The 18261-nt window shown below is 43.8% G+C and overlaps 1 protein-coding gene across 2 annotated transcripts in view; it reads right to left on the bottom strand.

Moving 5' to 3' along the window:
* The window catches only part of tgfbr2a (transforming growth factor beta receptor 2a), a 28433-nt gene extending 10576 nt beyond the window's left edge, over positions 1–17857 (bottom strand). Inside the window, exons 1-4 of one of the 2 annotated variants that reach the window (XM_076755436.1) lie at positions 17742–17857; positions 4766–4907; positions 3746–3936; positions 276–1051 (exon numbers count right to left, since the gene is read on the bottom strand). In XM_076755436.1, the coding sequence (XP_076611551.1) occupies positions 276–1051; positions 3746–3936; positions 4766–4896 (1098 nt within the window). In that variant the 5' untranslated portion in view covers positions 4897–4907; positions 17742–17857. Of the gene's footprint in view, positions 1–275; positions 1052–3745; positions 3937–4765; positions 4908–7516; positions 7690–17741 lie in introns of those variants that run through there. The other variant, XM_076755435.1, reaches the window with a different exon arrangement.
* Between the last annotated feature and the right edge of the window lie 404 nt (positions 17858–18261).

Raw genomic sequence — 18261 nt, 5'->3', positions numbered from 1 at the left:
ACCTACGAACACTTACAACACTATTTCTATCAGCGTTAGCCATCTGGGGCCAAGATATAGAGAGTGCCAAATATTAAGAGATGGTGTCCCTGAGCGATGAGCTTCAGAATGAAAAGTTTGACAGACGGCGGTGCTCGGGGTGGTACGTATCTTCAAAGAAATCAAAGCTTTGAATGGCCTGAGTCTGGGGTGGCAGTGAAAATTACAACAGCAGAGGATTTATTTAAGTAAAGCCAAAATAAAAAAATAAAAATTTTAGGATTACGAGGCTTTACCTGCCCACTGTTGGCCAGCTCATCCACAGACAGAGTGTTGTCCAGGCGGAGGGCGAGGCCAAAGTCACACAGGCAGCAGGTCAGGTCGCTTTTCACGAGTATGTTGGAGCTCTTAATGTCCCTGTGCGTGATGGGCACCTTGTAGCGACCGCAGGTGGTGTGGTCACTGTGGAGGTGCGCCACTCCACACGCCAGCGAACTCCCCAGCATCCACAGGTCGTGCCAGTTGATAATATGGTGGATCAAGTACTCCTGGAGGTTCCCTCTTGGCTGGTAGGCTGTGATCAGCCAGTACTGTCTCTGCACCTTCCTCTCCTCTGCGGTCAGGAAGTGAAGCACATTCTCGTGTCTCAAATCTGCGTCTGAGAAAATTTCCTTCTCATTCTTCCAGGAGGCGTACTCCTCGTATGAGAAAATCTTAATGGCCACCGTCTCAAAGCCCTGCTCCTCGCTGACGGAGGAGCCCTGCTTAAGTTTGGCTTTGTAAACTTCTGCAAAGCGTCCTTTTCCAACCTGAACATCCAGTTCAATGGGCAGCAGCTCTGTGTTGTGGTTGATGTTGTTGGCGTGCGTGGAGCTGCTGTCTGAACCTTCGTCGTCTATCATGATGGCGTGAGCGTCACTGAAGTCCAGCGGGGGCCCCCTCTTGCGTCTGGAGCTGGCTTGCCGCTGGCGGTAGACCCGATAACAGTAGAAGGAAGTGATGACGACTACAGCCATGACCAGCAGAGGCACCAGGCTCACTAAGATGACCGCCACCACCTGGGAATCCATGTCTGAGGGAACAAAGGTCAAGAGATTAAGATGATGAGGATGAAGATGATGCCCACATTTATACAGCTGAGGTTAACGCCGTGCTAATCATGTGAAAATGACTGCATGTAATGTGAAGGTGTCAGAGTTCTCCTCAGCTCTGCAGGGCATTTTAGCATCTTTCAGCTGATTGCATGTATGTTTTTATTAGTGTATAATCACCTGAAAATAAGAATCCCTGTGTTTTCGTTACCTTAGAATGAGCTCTTCATATCTACAGAGGGAGTGAGCCCATGTTCTACAGTCGCCCAAAATGGACAAACCAAACACAGGCTCTTGAAAGCACCGCTGTAAAACGGTGAAAGCTCACTCAAAACACTGCATTTCTCCTGCTGCGCTTTGTTTGGAATGATAACACACGAAACAATTAGTCTCCCCTGATATAAAGAAAGAAGACTCGAATTCCGTCTCGGCAGATCAGCGTTTAGCTAAGAGTAAAGTAATATTCTCAGAGGAGCAGAGGAACCTGACCTATCCCTGTGGAATGTCTATAAGCATCAGAAAGCTAAAGTTAGCGTCTGGGCCACAAAGGCGAGCAGCTCCAAACCCTGACCCAGTCAACCACATATTGTGTCTCTTTATAGTGTACGTCTGATTCTTATAATTTAGGACGTGGTGTGTCTGGGAGCTGCTACGGTTTTGGCAAACGGTGAAAGTTTATGCTTGTGCTGTGTTTATGGTCCAGTTTTTGAAGCTGCAGTCATAAAAGAAGACCTATAAAAACTATATCATCCGACATACTAAATGAGAAACCCCCAATTGGTGCACGGTTTGAGTTCTAAATTTAATCATTTATACGCCTCCTTGTCTGGTTGCTCTGAGTGCCACACAACTTTCCAAAACATTTTAAAATTACCGGCTTTGACAGATCGTAATGTTGAAATGCAGTTTTGCAGCAGAAATATCCTCATATTTTCCCCATTTTGCTGAAGAACTGATAAGAAGCTAATTTAAGAGGCACGTGTGGATGTGAGGAGAGGAGTCAGGATGAAATGAGGGACGAGGACGAATGGAGAAGGCATCTAGCAGCCTGCCCAGTCGAGCCCTCTGGTTCCCTCTCATTTCTTTTTTCTGAACAGGAAACCACATGTCTGAAATCCTCAACATGGCCCCAGCCAGTTTGTTTTTATTTTCCTAGACTGAGAAGCTATTTCTCACAACAAACCTGTCACTGTGCCTCCGGACTCCCTCGGCTTTGGCCGAAGCCTTCACTTAAAGTATGAAATATTGAATTTTTAGGAGAAAAGGTTGTGTGAGTGACAAAAAAATACGAATTACTGTGAGTCTTAATGTTAAATTGGGACATTGGGATGCTGTGCCCAGTACTCAAACCACCCAACAGAAGGGATATTTTGATCCAGTAATCCAACAGTAATGTAAAAATACACCAACGCAAGGTCAAAACACCCCATTGGTGGCGAGTGAAACAGACCACATGCTGGGCCAGTTTCTAACCCTGCAATCTTTAGTCTGTAGAATTGCTTTTTTGTTATTATTACTTATTTTGTCTGGCATTACATGCTTCTTGTTCTCTAATTAGATCTCCTTCTTGGGGTTTCCAATGGTTTTATTGCTGATAAGATGATTAAAAACACCATTAGCCTTCTTGTTAGTACAATGGTGCAGAAAGAAGGTTTACTGTTACCAATAAGATGTTTTTTGCAGTGTCCTAAATTTACCTAAGTGAAGGCTCAGGCAGAAAAAATGGGAAACCAGTCACTTGCTAGTAGAGAAAGAGGCAGATTCATCTAAATTTACTGGCATTGTTGCCTCGTGGTTCTTATTTCTGCTGGAGCTCCTTCATTACTGCACTGTCTCATGTTAGTCAGAGAGAAGTTACAGGGAGTGCACAGACATTCTCAAGAGTAAGAGAAAGTATTTCCATTACGTGGTTTGCACTGTGCAGATGCTTTCAATTTGGCTCTCTGTGCAGAGCCAGGTCTCGGAAATGTACCTCAGTGTTATTATCGCCTGGACGTTGTAGTCAAAATACATCTGATTCCAGGACCAGTGTTGTAACTGGAGTCTATGAGCCCGTGTCTCCAAAAACCTGTTTGTAATCATGTTTCTGGAGAGCACTGCAGCGCACATGTTAGCATCCATGCACAACGCCTTACATGACAAGCTGATAGAAACTGGCATATTATTATTAGGCCGACCATGACTATGACGTTGCTGTGTTAAGTTGTACGGCTGTAAGAATCACAGAGTTTCATTTTTACATGCTCAAAAGAGAGTTACTACATCAGTGAACTGAGAAAGAGAAGTACTGACGCAAGAGCGGGTTTGAATTGCGGGAAATAAACTTATGTTGTTAGGTGAGCATAAAGACTGGAAACAGGGGGAAACAGCTAGCCTGAACTCATGACAAAGCCCAAGGTTTTCTTGTTTTAATGCTAGTTGGTGTTCTAGTCTTCATGCTAAGCTAAGCTAACTGGCTGTAAGTCCATATTTAACATGCAGACATGAGAGTGGTATGAACTGTCTCATCTAACTAAAAACAAAAAGCTAAATTCTCAAAATGTTTAGCTATTGGTTTAAAGTCAGGACACAGAGGGTTTGCTGCTATCGCATGGCTAACACAGTGGACACTCACTAAGCTCAGGCGTGGATGAAAATAAAGAATTAGCAGGTGAAATAATTGGGTCTTGACTTACAGGAGTTAAAGAAGATGTGCTCGTTGCACTCATCCTCCGAGCAGGAGCAGATGAAGAACTGTGAGCCCATGCCCTTTCTCTCCTTCATCTCACACTTGCTGTTGTTGTAATCCTCGAGGACCAGGCCGTACAGCTTCTGAGCCGGGTTGTGACAGACTGTATCAAAGGTGATGTTGTCATTCGTCTTCCTCCTTGGAAAGAGAAAACACGCATAGAAAATGTTGCCATTTATTGGATTAAGTTTGATTTGTAGTCTTTGCTGACAACTATTTTGGCAGTGAAGTCCCCTTTTCAGCGATCTGTATTATCACGTAACAAGGCAATGATGGCAGGTCTACACTTGTGCAAATAATGCAATTTTTCCGCCGTACAGAGATAAAGTGGTGGCTGTAAATGGCACATTTGTCTCTTTCAGTAGTCCACAGTCTCAGCATTATGCAAATAGATGCAATACAGAAGTCACACTTACAAACAGCCACACCATTACAAACAGGAAACAAGGAAAACCCTGAACCTGCACAAATATACATATTCAGATTTTGCTTCCCTGCTGAGCAGCGCTACGAGAAACATTTTAAAGAGGTGCTGCTGTCCATTTCTGCTGACCTCAGCTCACGACAAACCCACAGCACTGCTAATATAATGAGAAACAGCCTTAAGCTCTTAACACCAACACAAATCTGCTTCCTGCTGCCTTCTCACGTTCAGAGTCAGATCAGATGCTGATGGGTGGTAAGACGCTCGTGTGCTGTCATAATCCAGTCAGCCGTCTTCAGCAGAATGCTGACTGACAAAGAGTTCAAAGGAGAAGGTCAATCCGATGAAGAACTTTAGGGGCTTTTGGGAGGAAATGATGCCCAATCTGATAAATGAAAGAGAAGCTACTGTTGCCTCGTTGCTTCACTTCTGTTTGTCCAAGTTGGACTGAAATGACTCAGTCGTTCATTTATGTCTGAAACCATTTTGCATCATAACCCTTACTTCTATTCATACAGATATGTGGTTTGAGAGCACACTTACCAGATACTGACACACACATCCTGTTTATCGGGGCAGATGGACGTGATGTCACACTCCACCTTGCAGCTGCCTTTACCTGTGCAGGTAGTTGCGCGAACGTCACAGAACTTGCACAGCCTCCTTACCTTCATTATAGTGGCTTCTGGAAAAAGAGAGACGGGAGAGAGGAAAGACGGTGAGTTGGACACATCAACAGGTTCAGTCTGTCTTGTAACAGCCTATTTCCACCTATGCAGCATTTGAAAATGCAAAACGCTTCCATGTTAATGAATAACAGGAAGATTTCTTAGCACTAACAGCAAGAAGAAGTTAAAGTTTAATTAAAGGGTGGAAGTCTTTTGGAATGTGCCAATAAGCAGAAGCAGATATTCAATATAACCACATGAAAATCCAAACTATTCCATCCTAGAGGGGTGGACAGATTTTTTCCCCGTGAAGTCTGAACAATAAGAGCAGCGCGCAGCAGTGGCATCCACCTCCTTTGGTCTTGTCCAGACTTGACTTTGCCGGCAGGCAGACCCATATCAGTGAGACAGACAGGATTGTGTGATGAGTGCCTGTGGGTTTGATAATCATCTAAGGAGACAACTGCCAGACAGGCAAGAACAACAAACAAAGGAAACACGGATGCATCTCCTCGCTGAGAAGTCTCTAATTTGTCAGGCCGATGAGTCGGCTCCCCGTATAGAAAGGTGTTGTGCCAACTCTGCTCGTGAATATCAAAAAAAAAAAAGGGGGGGAGACGTTATGTATCAGTGTCTGTGAATGTTTGGAGAGAGGCATGTGCGTACGTGTGTGCAGAAATTCTCTGCCTGCAGTCTGCAGATCATCCTTGCATTGAGAGGTTGTGATGATAAAAATCAGTCAGACGGCGTGCTTCTGTTTGGCACAGAAAGGAGAGACTGAGCACCAAGGAAGGTGAACAGCCTCCCCTCTCTTCTCACATCTTCCTTTTTCCTAAAAGGGAAGCCTGCACCACCACATAAAAGTGCAACTGGAAAGTGGATCTTGTGGCTTTAAGAGTCAGAAATTACTCCAAAAGAGGACATTCCAAATTTCCCAGGATCAATCTAGTACCACTGCTTCAGGAAAGGATGTGTCATACGGGCGATGCCACATGAGTTTGTTTGTACAAGTGTACACAGTGTAGACTCAAGTGGTACCATGCAGATAAGTCAGGCCACTCGCTGTAAGTCTGCTGAGCAAAGAGAGGGTGAAAGAGAAATTTCCACGTGACAAAGACTCGTGTTGAGAAATAATAAAAACTGAAAGATAAAATTAAACTGAAAACAGACAAATTTCAAATACAGAGGAAATGAAAAAGCATGCGACAGCGCTGCTACTGTAAAACCACATAACCGCACTTCAACTACACGCTGACAGGAAGTGCACCTACTCTTTGCATCATAACACACAACACGAGACCGAACCAGGTGACTGACACGCTGTGGTGGTAAGATCACCTCCTGTGAACAAACGTGTGACGTGTCTGAAGCAGGCTGTGAAGATGGCCCTGACAAACTCTGGTCACGTGACCTCTAAGTGAGATGCTTTGGACTGGGAAGTGAAAGCAGACCTCTTGACAGGAGACAGTGTGAAGAAGTTTGTTCAGCATCTGTTCGCCCCTGACTTTACGCGGGCTTGATGAAAAGCTGCTGTGTGTGTATGTGTGTGTTTGTGTGTGTTTGTGTGCTCCTAACCTGCCACAAAAAGCCTACTGTGTCATTTCACCCAATCTGCCGGGTGGGGCTGAACCTGCGGCTTTGCAGCAACACAAAAACAACCTGCAGCGCCGAAGAGAAGCAAATGTAGAGACATGAAACGTCGACGGCATCCTCTTCCTGTTGCGTTTCACAAGACGCTTGCAGGATATTGCAGACGGCCATTGCTTTGTCTTAACTGACAGACTCCCAAATAAAAACATCAAAATACTACACTTGAACTCCAGACTGAACTATTCGGCAGAGCAATTTAAAACTCATCCTGGTGGGTTGGTGAGGTGTTTTGAAGCAGATCAGCTCTGAGGGGGGACAGTCCATGCCTGAGCGCTGTGGTGGGAAGGTGGCTGAGCCGGAGTAATTATATCATTAGAACAACTCCTCTGAAAGAGCATGTCATTTAAACCCAGGAGGCGGCTATGGAGGGGATGAATGCTAGTAATTGTCACCCAGGGCAACATATAATTGCAGAGAGGGGGGAAAGAGGATTAGGAGCAGCCAAAGCCACTTGGTGCCGCTGGGACTGAGTGTTGAGACAGATGAAGGTATAACACTGTCTTCCTGAGGGGAGGGGGCTGCTAGACCTGTTAGCAGTGTGGCTACACATCAAAGATGGAGATAAGCCATGTGAGGGGGGGCTTTAAAGGCTGTGACTTAGAGCAGGTGAGGCCCTCCCAAGAGCTGCTGCAGCACTCACGAGTGTCACACTTTGAGAGACATGAATAAACATTACAGGAAGACAAAAAATGGCGCTGGAGACAAGAGCTGATTGGGAGTTTAAGGTTAAATGAAGCTGCGCACTCAGGCAGTTTCTGTTGTCTTTATCATTACTTTTAATAAAAAGCGACGTGCCAATGTGCTGCAGGCGCGTGTAAGAACACCTGTGTAAAAGATAACGACTTTAGTTTATCATCATGTCCTTAAAGAGCTCATTTGAGACTTTGTGGCGCTTCACAGATTCACCTTAAAGCTGCGCGGCGGCGCAGATAAAAGGCGGACGAAGTTTTTTGACAAGTTTAAAAGTTCAACTCACCCGCCTCCTCCGGCAGAATACTACCAAAGAGTATCGCTCCACACCAAAAAGCGGAAAACCGAAGTAGCTCCATTCAGAAACGGACTGTACACTCCTCTCTTTCTCATTAATTTACCGAAGCCTTGACTGCCGGTTAATATCCAGACGCCGCGGACTTCGCTCGGTCCGCCTGTTGCTTCCCCCCCAAAGAACGCCTTCACAGCTCCGGGTGGAAGAAGCAGAGTAAACACAGCAGGCAGGACTTGCCCTATATGCACTTTTCATGAAACAGGAAATCTTCAGAGGGGTTGGACAGCTTTTTTTTCCCCCTCTTCTTCTTCTTCTTCTTCTTCTTCTACTTCTCAGGCGTGCTCATGTGGCTCTTGAAGCATGTCATTAAGAGGGTGAAGCCCAGCAGCGCAGGACTTGAAATGACATGCTCTGAAATAGCTCCTCCGCAGGCTTCACCTATGGGCTGCGAGCATATGCAAACACCCAGATTTACTTCAAAGTCGTCACACCTTTCAGATCTTACTTAGAGCTGTCAGCTGCTGGCTTCTGCTCATATTTAATTTTAATTTTGACACACTAAACTCATTTAGGTGTCCATTCCAAGACGCTAAATTACACTCTTCATGTTTTTCCTGGAGAGGCTCCAGGCTCTCTCAGTTAATCAAGGGTGACATAAGAAGTGGCGAGAGTCACTCCATATCTCACCGAGTTGGTTTTTATTGAAGACACACAGAGGTTAAGTCCACTCTAACACCCATAAATTACTCGACTATTGCCGGGGCTCTGCAGACATGTGTTTTTGCTCTGCATACTCGAGGCGTGATGTCAGCTTTCTGTCCTGACCCCCTGACCCCGGAGCTTATAACTCTCCACACAGGACGTCTGCTGCTTCCTACGCCATCGGCTCACTGAGCTTTATTAGCAGCTCTTGCTTTGCTTTTGGCGAGCCTGTGATAGCGAAGGTGTAGTGCAGTGAAGGGTGGAAAAAGACAGCTCCATACAACCCCAGCATCTGGCTGAGAGTCATCATGTTTTCAAGTTGTCTTCAGTAATAAAGTCATGCAGTGATAGCAGTCTGTGCATCCATGGAAACATTGCAAACAGGAGCTGATAATAGCTAATTCGGCACACTTTTAATTGTGCCAATTTGCCAAAATGTAAACAAATACAGATTAAAAGGGGCTCAGTTGTCTCAGTTTTGTCTAATGGGGGGTCACAGCATCAGACTTTGAAAACCACTGGTCCTTTGGAGAGATTTGTTCAGCTCATTTCACTGACTCTGTTTCAGCTCTTGGTGGGTGTGGGCGGTTGTGTTTGTTTAAGCCTGTGTGCCAGGCGGGTGTTCGGCACTGCGAGGTGGGGTCCAAGCCACAAGGTGGAGATCCGACAGCGCTGTGAGCCCAAGACGGCCGTTCCCCACTGACCTCAGCACATGTGGCCTCCTGGAGGGTCACAACATCCTGCTCACTGACCACAACACCCAAACAAAGGCCTTCTATGACTTAACTTTATCTGCTTCACTTCAACAGGAAACACACAACCGCACAACACTCCTGTGTGCCCAGAAGGGTTTATTTAATCACAGCCTTTTTTAGTGTTACTTCATGTGCTCCTTTCACTTTTAGCCTTTCCCCGTGCACGAGTCTCTCAGTGCTCCTCCTGCCTTTGAACGACTTTTCCCCACCTCATCGCACAAACACAGATAAACAAGCAGCAGGCAAACATCCTGAGTGGTATTATGCTCAGTAGCAGGTGCTTGGCGTTCCTGTAAACTGCTCTGGTCGAGTGGAAAGGTAAACAGAGCAACCTGATGACAAACCCCCTGACGCACACCTTGAGATAACACCGATGGCAAACAAGTGGCGCGTTGCAGCACATTACAAAGACATTCGGAGGTCTCTGCACCTTTCTCTGCATATCCGTAGGACAAAAAGTGGTAACGCAAGTGCAGTCTCTCCCACACACAGGATTATATGCATATATTGTATGCGCATTTCTTATAAGATCTCTCCCCCGCACTGAGTGCCAACTGGAGGTGCGCCACAGAAGGAGAGGGCGCACAGGGATATTGAATCATCAGTCAGTACTAAGCTGAGGCACGGCAAGTATTGCAAGGTTAGAAAGATGCTGAATTGCTGTTAGAAACAGTGAATTTCTGGCACTTAGTGTAAGAACGACGTCTCAAAGTTCTGCGAAAGTTCAACGCTGAATTAATTTTCTCTAGACAATTCCTCCACACCAGGTTTGATTTCAACCTTTTGAGAGTGCTCCTATTTATTACAGATTTTGAAAGAAGATTATCACTTTAGTTTGAAGGTGCATGGCGCTACAGCCTTCCTACTGTATGAATTTGAGCTTTTTCAGTTCTTGCATTGCACACTGTGTTCTTGGTACCTAAAATTAGACATGGCAGCACGTTACGCAAGGGATGCCTTTTTCTTTTCTTTTTTTTTTTTTTACAGGTGACTGTAAAACTCAAGTTCTGAGCTTCAGGTTTCTTCATGGTATTTTTAGTTTTGCAGATTGTATTTTTAGATATATTCTTAAAATCTGTTGCAAAAGTCAAAGGGGCCAGGAAATCATAAACATTTCACAAAATGTCAAAGCATTGTCTCTTTTTCACAAGGAAATCATTAACATCACTTTGGGAGGTATCAGGGGGCTCAAAAATTGAAATATTTTTCAGTGTCTTTGTTCTGTCCTCTCTCTGCAGCATGGCTCTCTGTCAGTGCCCACTGCCATTGGACTTTAGCCACTGTCACCAATAGAAGAAATCTGCCTCTTCAGGTAATCTTGAGGGAAACTGGTTTATAAATAAACCTTGTTCCCTTTTAGATGTTTTCACCCGTTCCCTGAACGGATCCCCTGATCAGATCTCTGTTACATCGCTGATTTGCCAATGATGTCTTTGGTGCGCTGGCTGGAAAAGCAAGCAAGCAAGCTGCTGGATCACTGCACCCACTGCCAGCCAGCTCACCTCACGCCATCTGTCTTTTTAAACCACTTTCAATCAAGACTTTGTTACAGGATAAAATGCTCATGCCAAAGGAAAAAACATCTTTAAACATGGCTCTCGAGTCCCACAAGCTCGGCCGTGTGCATGTGCACAGCAGAGAGAAATGTAATACAACTTGTAAATTGCTTGTGAGAATAGTGGCACAAAACAATCAAGTGATTCTTCAGTTACATTGCACATGATTAAGGTGCCTGCCCACGCAACTCGAATATGAAATGTTTTTCATTTTTTATTTTTTCAGATTGTGGGGGCTTTTTTCTCACTTACAGAGCTGTTGGATGTCAATCTGTCAGGTGAATGTGCCTCAGGATGTGCCTCTCCAATCCGTCAGTAATCTCTATAAACAAATATCTGCATATGAATGCAGAATCTGAGGGAAAGGGGCACAATTTTGGAAAACCAGAAAGTGAAAGGTGAAATCAAGATAGAAAATGAAGTTAAAGACAGCAAAAGAGAGAAAGATGCATCAGTTTGAGGTCAAAAAACAAAGAGCAGCACAGATCTGGTCAAGCTGCAATGTCCAAAAAGACCATTGCTTGGTTAGCTTTAGGGTTAGATGGTTGGATTGATGGTTAGGGAAGCAAATGCCAGGATCAGAGCCAATCAGAAACAGAGTTGGGGCAGATGTTTGAGCAATAGGAAGAACATAATGTAAGGAATGTTAATGTCACAGTGCTAACATGCACATGACAACAATGCTAACATGCTGATGTTAAGCAGGTACAATGCTCACCATTTTAATTTAGCATCTTAGCATGCTAACATTTGCTAATTAGCAGTAAACACATAGTTAAGTTGAGCCTGTCATCGGTTTTGCAGGTGTTTGGTTGTCAAGTGTTGAACAAATTGAAACTTTGACCAGATAATGGTTCAAGATGAAAAGTAAAAGGGTCACCAAAGTAAACACATTTCTTAGTATAGGGGACACAAATGTTTGGACCAAATGTCATGGCAACCTATCCACCAACTGCGAAATTTCACTGATATGAACCTTATGGTGGCGCTGGAGGAAAAGTCAGGATTGATCCTCCCATCGATGCCTGCATAAAAGTTGATGTTAGCTGTTAAAATAGTTCAATTTTGACAAAATGTGGTGGACCGACAAACAGGCTGACGAACAACAAGATAACATGATGACAACTGCAACTCATAAGAGGAACATGACTCAATATAGCATGCAAACAAACACTGAATAATTTGAAACCCACAGACACATGCAGAAATCCAGGCCATGGACAGTAAAGACAGGCCTACCATTAAACACAGCCTCTCGCTTTTAAGTTCATTGCATGCACTTTGCCACAAATTCAACCAAAGAGGAAATCTGACTCAACACGGCTAACATGTGGGTTTTCATGCACACTCATACAAACACATAACAACACTCTTAGCTGTACAGATGCAGAGTCATACACAATAACTCCCACACTCCCACACAATGAATTGGCACAGTTTTCTTGGTGCCACTGGTAAACCTAAGGAAGTCAAAATGGCCCATTCTGACAACAACAGCCTCACTCTGTCTTCTCCCACCGCTGTGAACAGGCTTTGTCCCTCAGTATTACTCAGAAGCCGTGAAGGAAGCGAAAGTTTATCTTTAAAGCGCCAACGGTTACAACCTTTGGTATCGGGACACTTTTAGGGCTATTGTTCTCCGGCAGAACATCGATAGGTGTCCAAAACGGTGCCAAAGTCTGTTTAAGAAAGGGAACACATTGCAGGGGGGAGCAGCAACATGTGAGCAAACGCTGCAGCATGTGACTCCCATCTCTGTGTGACAGGAAACATCCTGTTTCTTGGTGTGGTTCATGTGTGGAGATGAGTGACAGATGTAAGGTCAGATGAGATTCTCTTATCTGTCGATCTGTTTATATATATGTATGGGACATAGCACACTATGTCACAGAGCCCAAACTCTTGCTAAGAACGTATTATTCAGGCATTCCTCTTCCTCTCTTATCACCCGTAAAACCGTCAAAGCAGTGCCATTAACAGGCACACATTGTGAACCTAAAAGCAACCCCTCATGCTAAATTTAAAAGATCACAAAGCAGCAAAAGGAGGAAGGGAAACAAACAGAAAACAAAAACTAGCTTGCAAACACGGATGGAGTAGAAAAAAAAAACCCACCCACATCTTCCTTCCTCTCTTGATAATGTTTGAAAAGCATCTCTTTCCTCGGAGCGTAATGCCACACATCAACCCTTTCTGTGGCTTTTACCACAGATTCATCCAAAGTATCTAATTGCTCCAAAGGGGATCATGCTGAAGATGACGGTCATGCCATTCACCAAGCCTAGATTACAGGGAACGCACTATTTAAGCAAAGAGGGGGAAGGTTTAGTTGCCTTGCCTCCAATAAAATGTTTCAATATGAGCCCCGAATGTGGCCGCGGATACAGTTACACACAAACCCAATCAAAGTGTTTTGTGTTGTGAGGGAGTAAAGGCAGTATATCAAAGAATTTCATGCATACCAAAAAGGAAACATATGCAGTGGATCTAAACCCTGCATTAACGAAAGCCACGTGAATTATGTTTGCAGACCTACACAGCTGTAAAGTAACGGCCAGTGGCGGAAAGCAACTGAATATATGTAGTGCTGTAGTACTTCAGTACAATTTTGAGGTACTTTGCTGAAGTACGCAAACTCACTACATTTTGGGAAAATATTCTGAGCCTTTCCAGGATGCCCCTTTCATACCCAATCATGATACTCTCACCTGTCACCAATGAGCCTGTTTACCTGTGGAATGTTCCAAACAGGTGTTTTTGGAGCGTTCCACATCTTTCCCAGTCTTCAGTTGCTCCTGTGCCAAAGTTTTGCTGCATTAAATTCAGAATAAGCATGTATTTACGAAATGTTCTTTCCTTCCCTTTCCTTTGTCAGGCAGCAGAACAATTACAGGTTACAGACATAAGACAAACATAACAATTTAAGACGAAAACAAAGAACAAAAGTCATGAGATATCAGTGTTTCATATCAACGCACAAACCATTTATAGCCAGATGTCCTTGCTTCCAGGTAATTTAGAATCATTGGAAATGCATCCAGTGTGATCGGCTCCCTAAGATTTGACAGATACATTTACATTTGATACTTAAAGCTGCACTGTTCAATACTTTTATATGAAGAATGGGTGAAATGACTGTGTGTCGTGAAAGGTGTCACAATCCCACAGAGACGTCTAATAGCTGCACTCAGGTAAGACGTGTTTGAGCATCTTTCATTGTTTTTGGTTTTATGGTCATTATTTAACTGTCTTGGTTCGCTGTCTTGGGTCTCACCAGTGTTGTTTCCAGCCACAGCAAGCAGCTGTTTTCACCAAAAAACAACGAGAACAACAAAAAACCATCAAATGAAAAGACTGCAGAGAGACAAAGTTAACAGCAGCTGGTGAACATAGTGGAGCATTTAGCTGCAAAAGAGGCAGATGTTTCCCTCAGAAATATGTGCAGACTGAAACAGAGCTTGAAAAGAGAGTAAATATTGGACATACATTCATCAGGTGGCCACAAAAACAATCGAGACGAACACTAACGTTGCTGCTTGTCCGTTGAATGAGCAAATAACCAACTGTTTGCTCACATGTTCTATCAACTGTAATGGTGTTATCAAGTCACTGTAAGTTGATAATATGTCAGTGTTGTGCTTTACAGCCTGGTGATTTAGTAGGCTGTAAAAGACAACACTGACATTATCAACTTACCGTGACTTGATAACACCATTACAGTTGATAGAATAAAGGCTTATCTTATCTTGTGGCCTAAAAAGGGATCTGAATTCTTGTAGCTTCCTCAGTTTCAGGGTCCTGGTATTGTGTGTGCTGGCTAACTGTCACGCTGTGATGACTTACTGGGACACTTGAGTATAACAGATTGTTCGTATTATAAATAACACCAGTGTTTTTCCTGCTATGACAAGTCAAAATCTCTGCTATGAAAAGGCCCATACGTTTCACATGCCGTCTGCAGGAGCGGTTTATGTTGCTATAAGAACACGCGCATGCAAAATCAGTACTTTTAACTGTCAAATAAGATTACACTTCTGTAGCTACTACTGCCCTCTAACCGGCAAATGCAAGGGCTGCCGATATTAAGCTTTAGAAGGGAAAATGTCAGCGTTCCACTGAAGGTTGTAATACACAAACAGCATCGGCTGATTTCCAGCTGGCTCGCTGTGGGAGCTTGGTGATGGAGGAGATGGGCGTTTGCGAAGAAAAGCCAATTCATGATGACATGCAAGAGGCCGCACTCCAAATACGTTGAGCGAGCGAGCGAGCCCAGTGATCATGGTTTCCCAAGAAACCCACTTCTGATAAACATTCAACATCAGAACGTTTGAAGGGCAAGTCCTCCCTGGTCTCAGCAGCCACATGCGTATTTACAAACATCTGCAGATTCCCCCTGATGAGACCGAGGATTCTTCTGCGTACTTCCCATGGGAAAGGCTGCATTGAGGCCGAGATGAAACAAGGCTTCCACTGTGAAAATGGTAGCAGACAATATATTAGTGTCACTCAAAGAGTCCTCTCGAACCCAGAGGGGCCCTCATGGAGTTGCGGGGACTCCTGAGAGGTGGGTACCCAAAGAGGCAGGCACTTAATTGGAGGATACTAAAACATCATTTAAAGGATATCATGGGCAACGCAAGACTAATGAATCGGTTTGCTTTTGACATTTATCCTTTTAAAATCAAACATTGTCCAGTCAAAGTTCTCCCTCTGAAACATCTCAGATGCTGTTTGAGTAGTTTTCTCTTTTTTACCCAACCAGCGATAAAATAGAATTTCTGTGGGATTTAAGGACGCTCACTTGATGAAACATCATCAGAAATGATTGGCTCTCCTTAAAAAATTCATATAGCTCATCAAGTAATGAGTGAGGCAGGCTGCAGCCATACTGAGTTTCATTTTCCAGCACTGCTGTGAGTCCACCTCAGGGATCAGACCCCTCCCCACCTTCATGGTCACTCCATCACATATTGTCCAGCAAGCACAGACACCTTTAGAATAACCCATTAACCCAGTAAAGATCAGATGAATTGCAAATGAACTGCTCTCAGTTAACCACTCGTCAGCATCGTGCAGCTAGCTTTGATCTTAGGCATACAGATGTGTTAGCTGAAATCATGAGCTGTATATAGGGGGCAACTTAACAAGCCCCCTGTAACGCTGCGTCTGACTGCAGTGCAGAGTGGTTGGGGCCAGTGGGTACATGCTGGGCGTGCCAGCACAGGAAGCAGCACTCATCCTGTGCCACCTTCTGCTCTTGTTCCAGGCAGGAAATACCACCATGACCCGACACTGATAAGGACAAGGAGCTGAACCACGGCCACGTGGTAAACGATGCCAGACAAAAGAGGAACCATATACGCTGTGTTTATGTATGAGTGGGAGAGCGAAGGACAGATTGATGGAGATGGGAAAATAAAGAGCGAGAGATTTGTTTTTTTAAGTGCAAGGTTACAGTGTGCATGCAATGTGGATATCCTGGTAACCCTTCACTTTAACTGCCGTTTATCTATCAAGAAGCAGCATATGAACAAATATCAAACTGTTTATATTAGACTGTAATGTAGTTGTAAGCACAAGGACGATTTCAGTGTTTACTTAAAAGAAGCTGCTTATTTGTTTCTTGCAGAGAATTAGATGAAAAGAGGAAGATTGATGCCACTCTCAGGTCTGTGAGATACAGCAAGCAGGCAGTTAGCATAGCTTAGCACAAAGACTGGAAACAAGGGGAAACAGCTAGCCTGTCTCTGTCCAGACTTCAAATATTTGCTTATTAGCACCTCTAAAGCTCACCTATTTATTGCATTTGTTTAAACTGTACGGAAGACAATAAACAACACAAACAAGATATGTTTGTGGTTTAACTCATTTCTGTAATTGTGGCTATGTTTAACACCATACGTACAATCACAAGCAGGTTCAAAATTGTCGCTAAATGTGTTTTAAAGAAAAAAAACTTGAGTGAAAAGTATTTATAAATTAATAATTACTTCTTCAATAAATATAATTATAATAAGTGCTGAAGTGTAAGTAATGTAGCAAATAATTACTCATTAACTGTCCTTATATCTGCTCACAACGACATTATAGTGCATTATAAAGCATTCACATGCCAACATGTTCGCTCTCTCGGCCCAGCGAGAAATATGTCAGACCTTTTAAGACGCAGCTGAAATGCATCGCTGTGACGTCAGTATTCCAAATGGATTTCATTTAACGCCTCATTCCAAAAGCTTTTCCTCGGCCGAATTTTCCCTCGCCCGTTTGTAAATTTACCGTGACTGTGAACACGCATTTATTTTCAGCCACTCCGTCGAAAGTGAGGCAACGCTCGGCTCTGGCGGATGACTTTGATCATGGAAAACCTGCTCGAAATTTCTTCCTTTTAAACAAACTGTGCATGACGCGGAGTGAGATTGAATCTCTGTATGTTCCCTCATAGCCTGTGCATCAACACAGCGTGCAAATGACGAGAAAATTACAGCCGTCCTCTGTCAGGGCCATTGTAGGCTTTATTCACTACATCCACTATATTGCAATGGCATATAGTGCAGCTAATGAGGCTCAGAGCAGCCTGCTGATGGAATATCATGAAATATTCTCCACTGAATACAAGCTGCACAGATTTACAGATGTCAAGCCTGAATACTGATGTCTGTGTCTATTGAATGTGCTGCTTCCAGATAAAATGATTTTTCCATTTGGACAAAGGCATCAATTTCACATTTACTCATCAGATCTAATGAAGTTCATTCTGGCTGCTGCAGCCAGCCACCTCGCTCTCTTTGCCAGATCCCAGAGAGCTTATCCAAACAGAGCGACTGCCAGCTCGCTGCAAGGAATTTCCTTACAGAGCACTCCCACCACCTCTCCTGACACGGGGGTGATTTAGATATTTCAGGAAATCAGACTTTAGCGCTCAGATCCACTCTGGTGCAATTATGAGATGCTGGAGTTTTTATTTATTCATTTTCTTTTTCCCCCGTGGAATTTCATCATGAGGTCCAATCTGAAATACGATGTTTCTCTCCTTAAAAATTTGGCCAAGTTGTTCCAATTAAAATCTCATTTGCCCAAAAGCAGCATTTAGCAATAGTTTCTTGGAATCTAGTGTTTATTTTGCTGCAGCGATTTTTTTTTTTTAAAAGGCCAGAAACAGCTCAAAACCAAAGCAGAGTACCTTTAAAAGTCAACCGAACTTACCTGCTCCCTGTATTAGCTTTAAAATCCCATCGTTTAGTTTGCATCTGGTCACATCTGTGAACGAGCAACACAGAGGAGAGAACGACAGTGTTTACCACATTGTGAAAAGGGGTCTTACAGCATAATCAGCTGCTGCGTGCACAGTACCAACACTGTCAGTGATGTGTTGGCCTTTGTCGACGCAGATAACAGAGCTGGTCTTTTCTTTGTACAAGCTGCTCTCTCGAGCCGTTTCTGTCACTCGCCTCCAAAGATCAGAACTTGAAGCGCTTTAAATGTTTCACATGGGTGTTGAAATTTAACTTGTCGAACAAGAAAGAGTATTCATGACGCTCTTTTTAAATGCAAGATTAAGAAATCCATGGTTGGAGGACGGGGAATTCAAAGCTACCACTATTTTACACTGCGTTTGCAACATTTATATGTCTCTGTCAGGCAGCAGAGAGACCAGCTCTCAGCCATAATAGATTAGCAAAGGAAGGTTTCCTTAAATGTGCTTTCAATGTGCTAAGATTACACT

Source organism: Chaetodon auriga, chromosome 17, assembly GCF_051107435.1.
Source record: "Chaetodon auriga isolate fChaAug3 chromosome 17, fChaAug3.hap1, whole genome shotgun sequence".
NCBI classification, from domain to species: domain Eukaryota; kingdom Metazoa; phylum Chordata; class Actinopteri; order Chaetodontiformes; family Chaetodontidae; genus Chaetodon; species Chaetodon auriga.
Note: the sequence above shows the minus strand (reverse complement) of the source record. Positions and strands in the feature narration are given on the sequence as shown.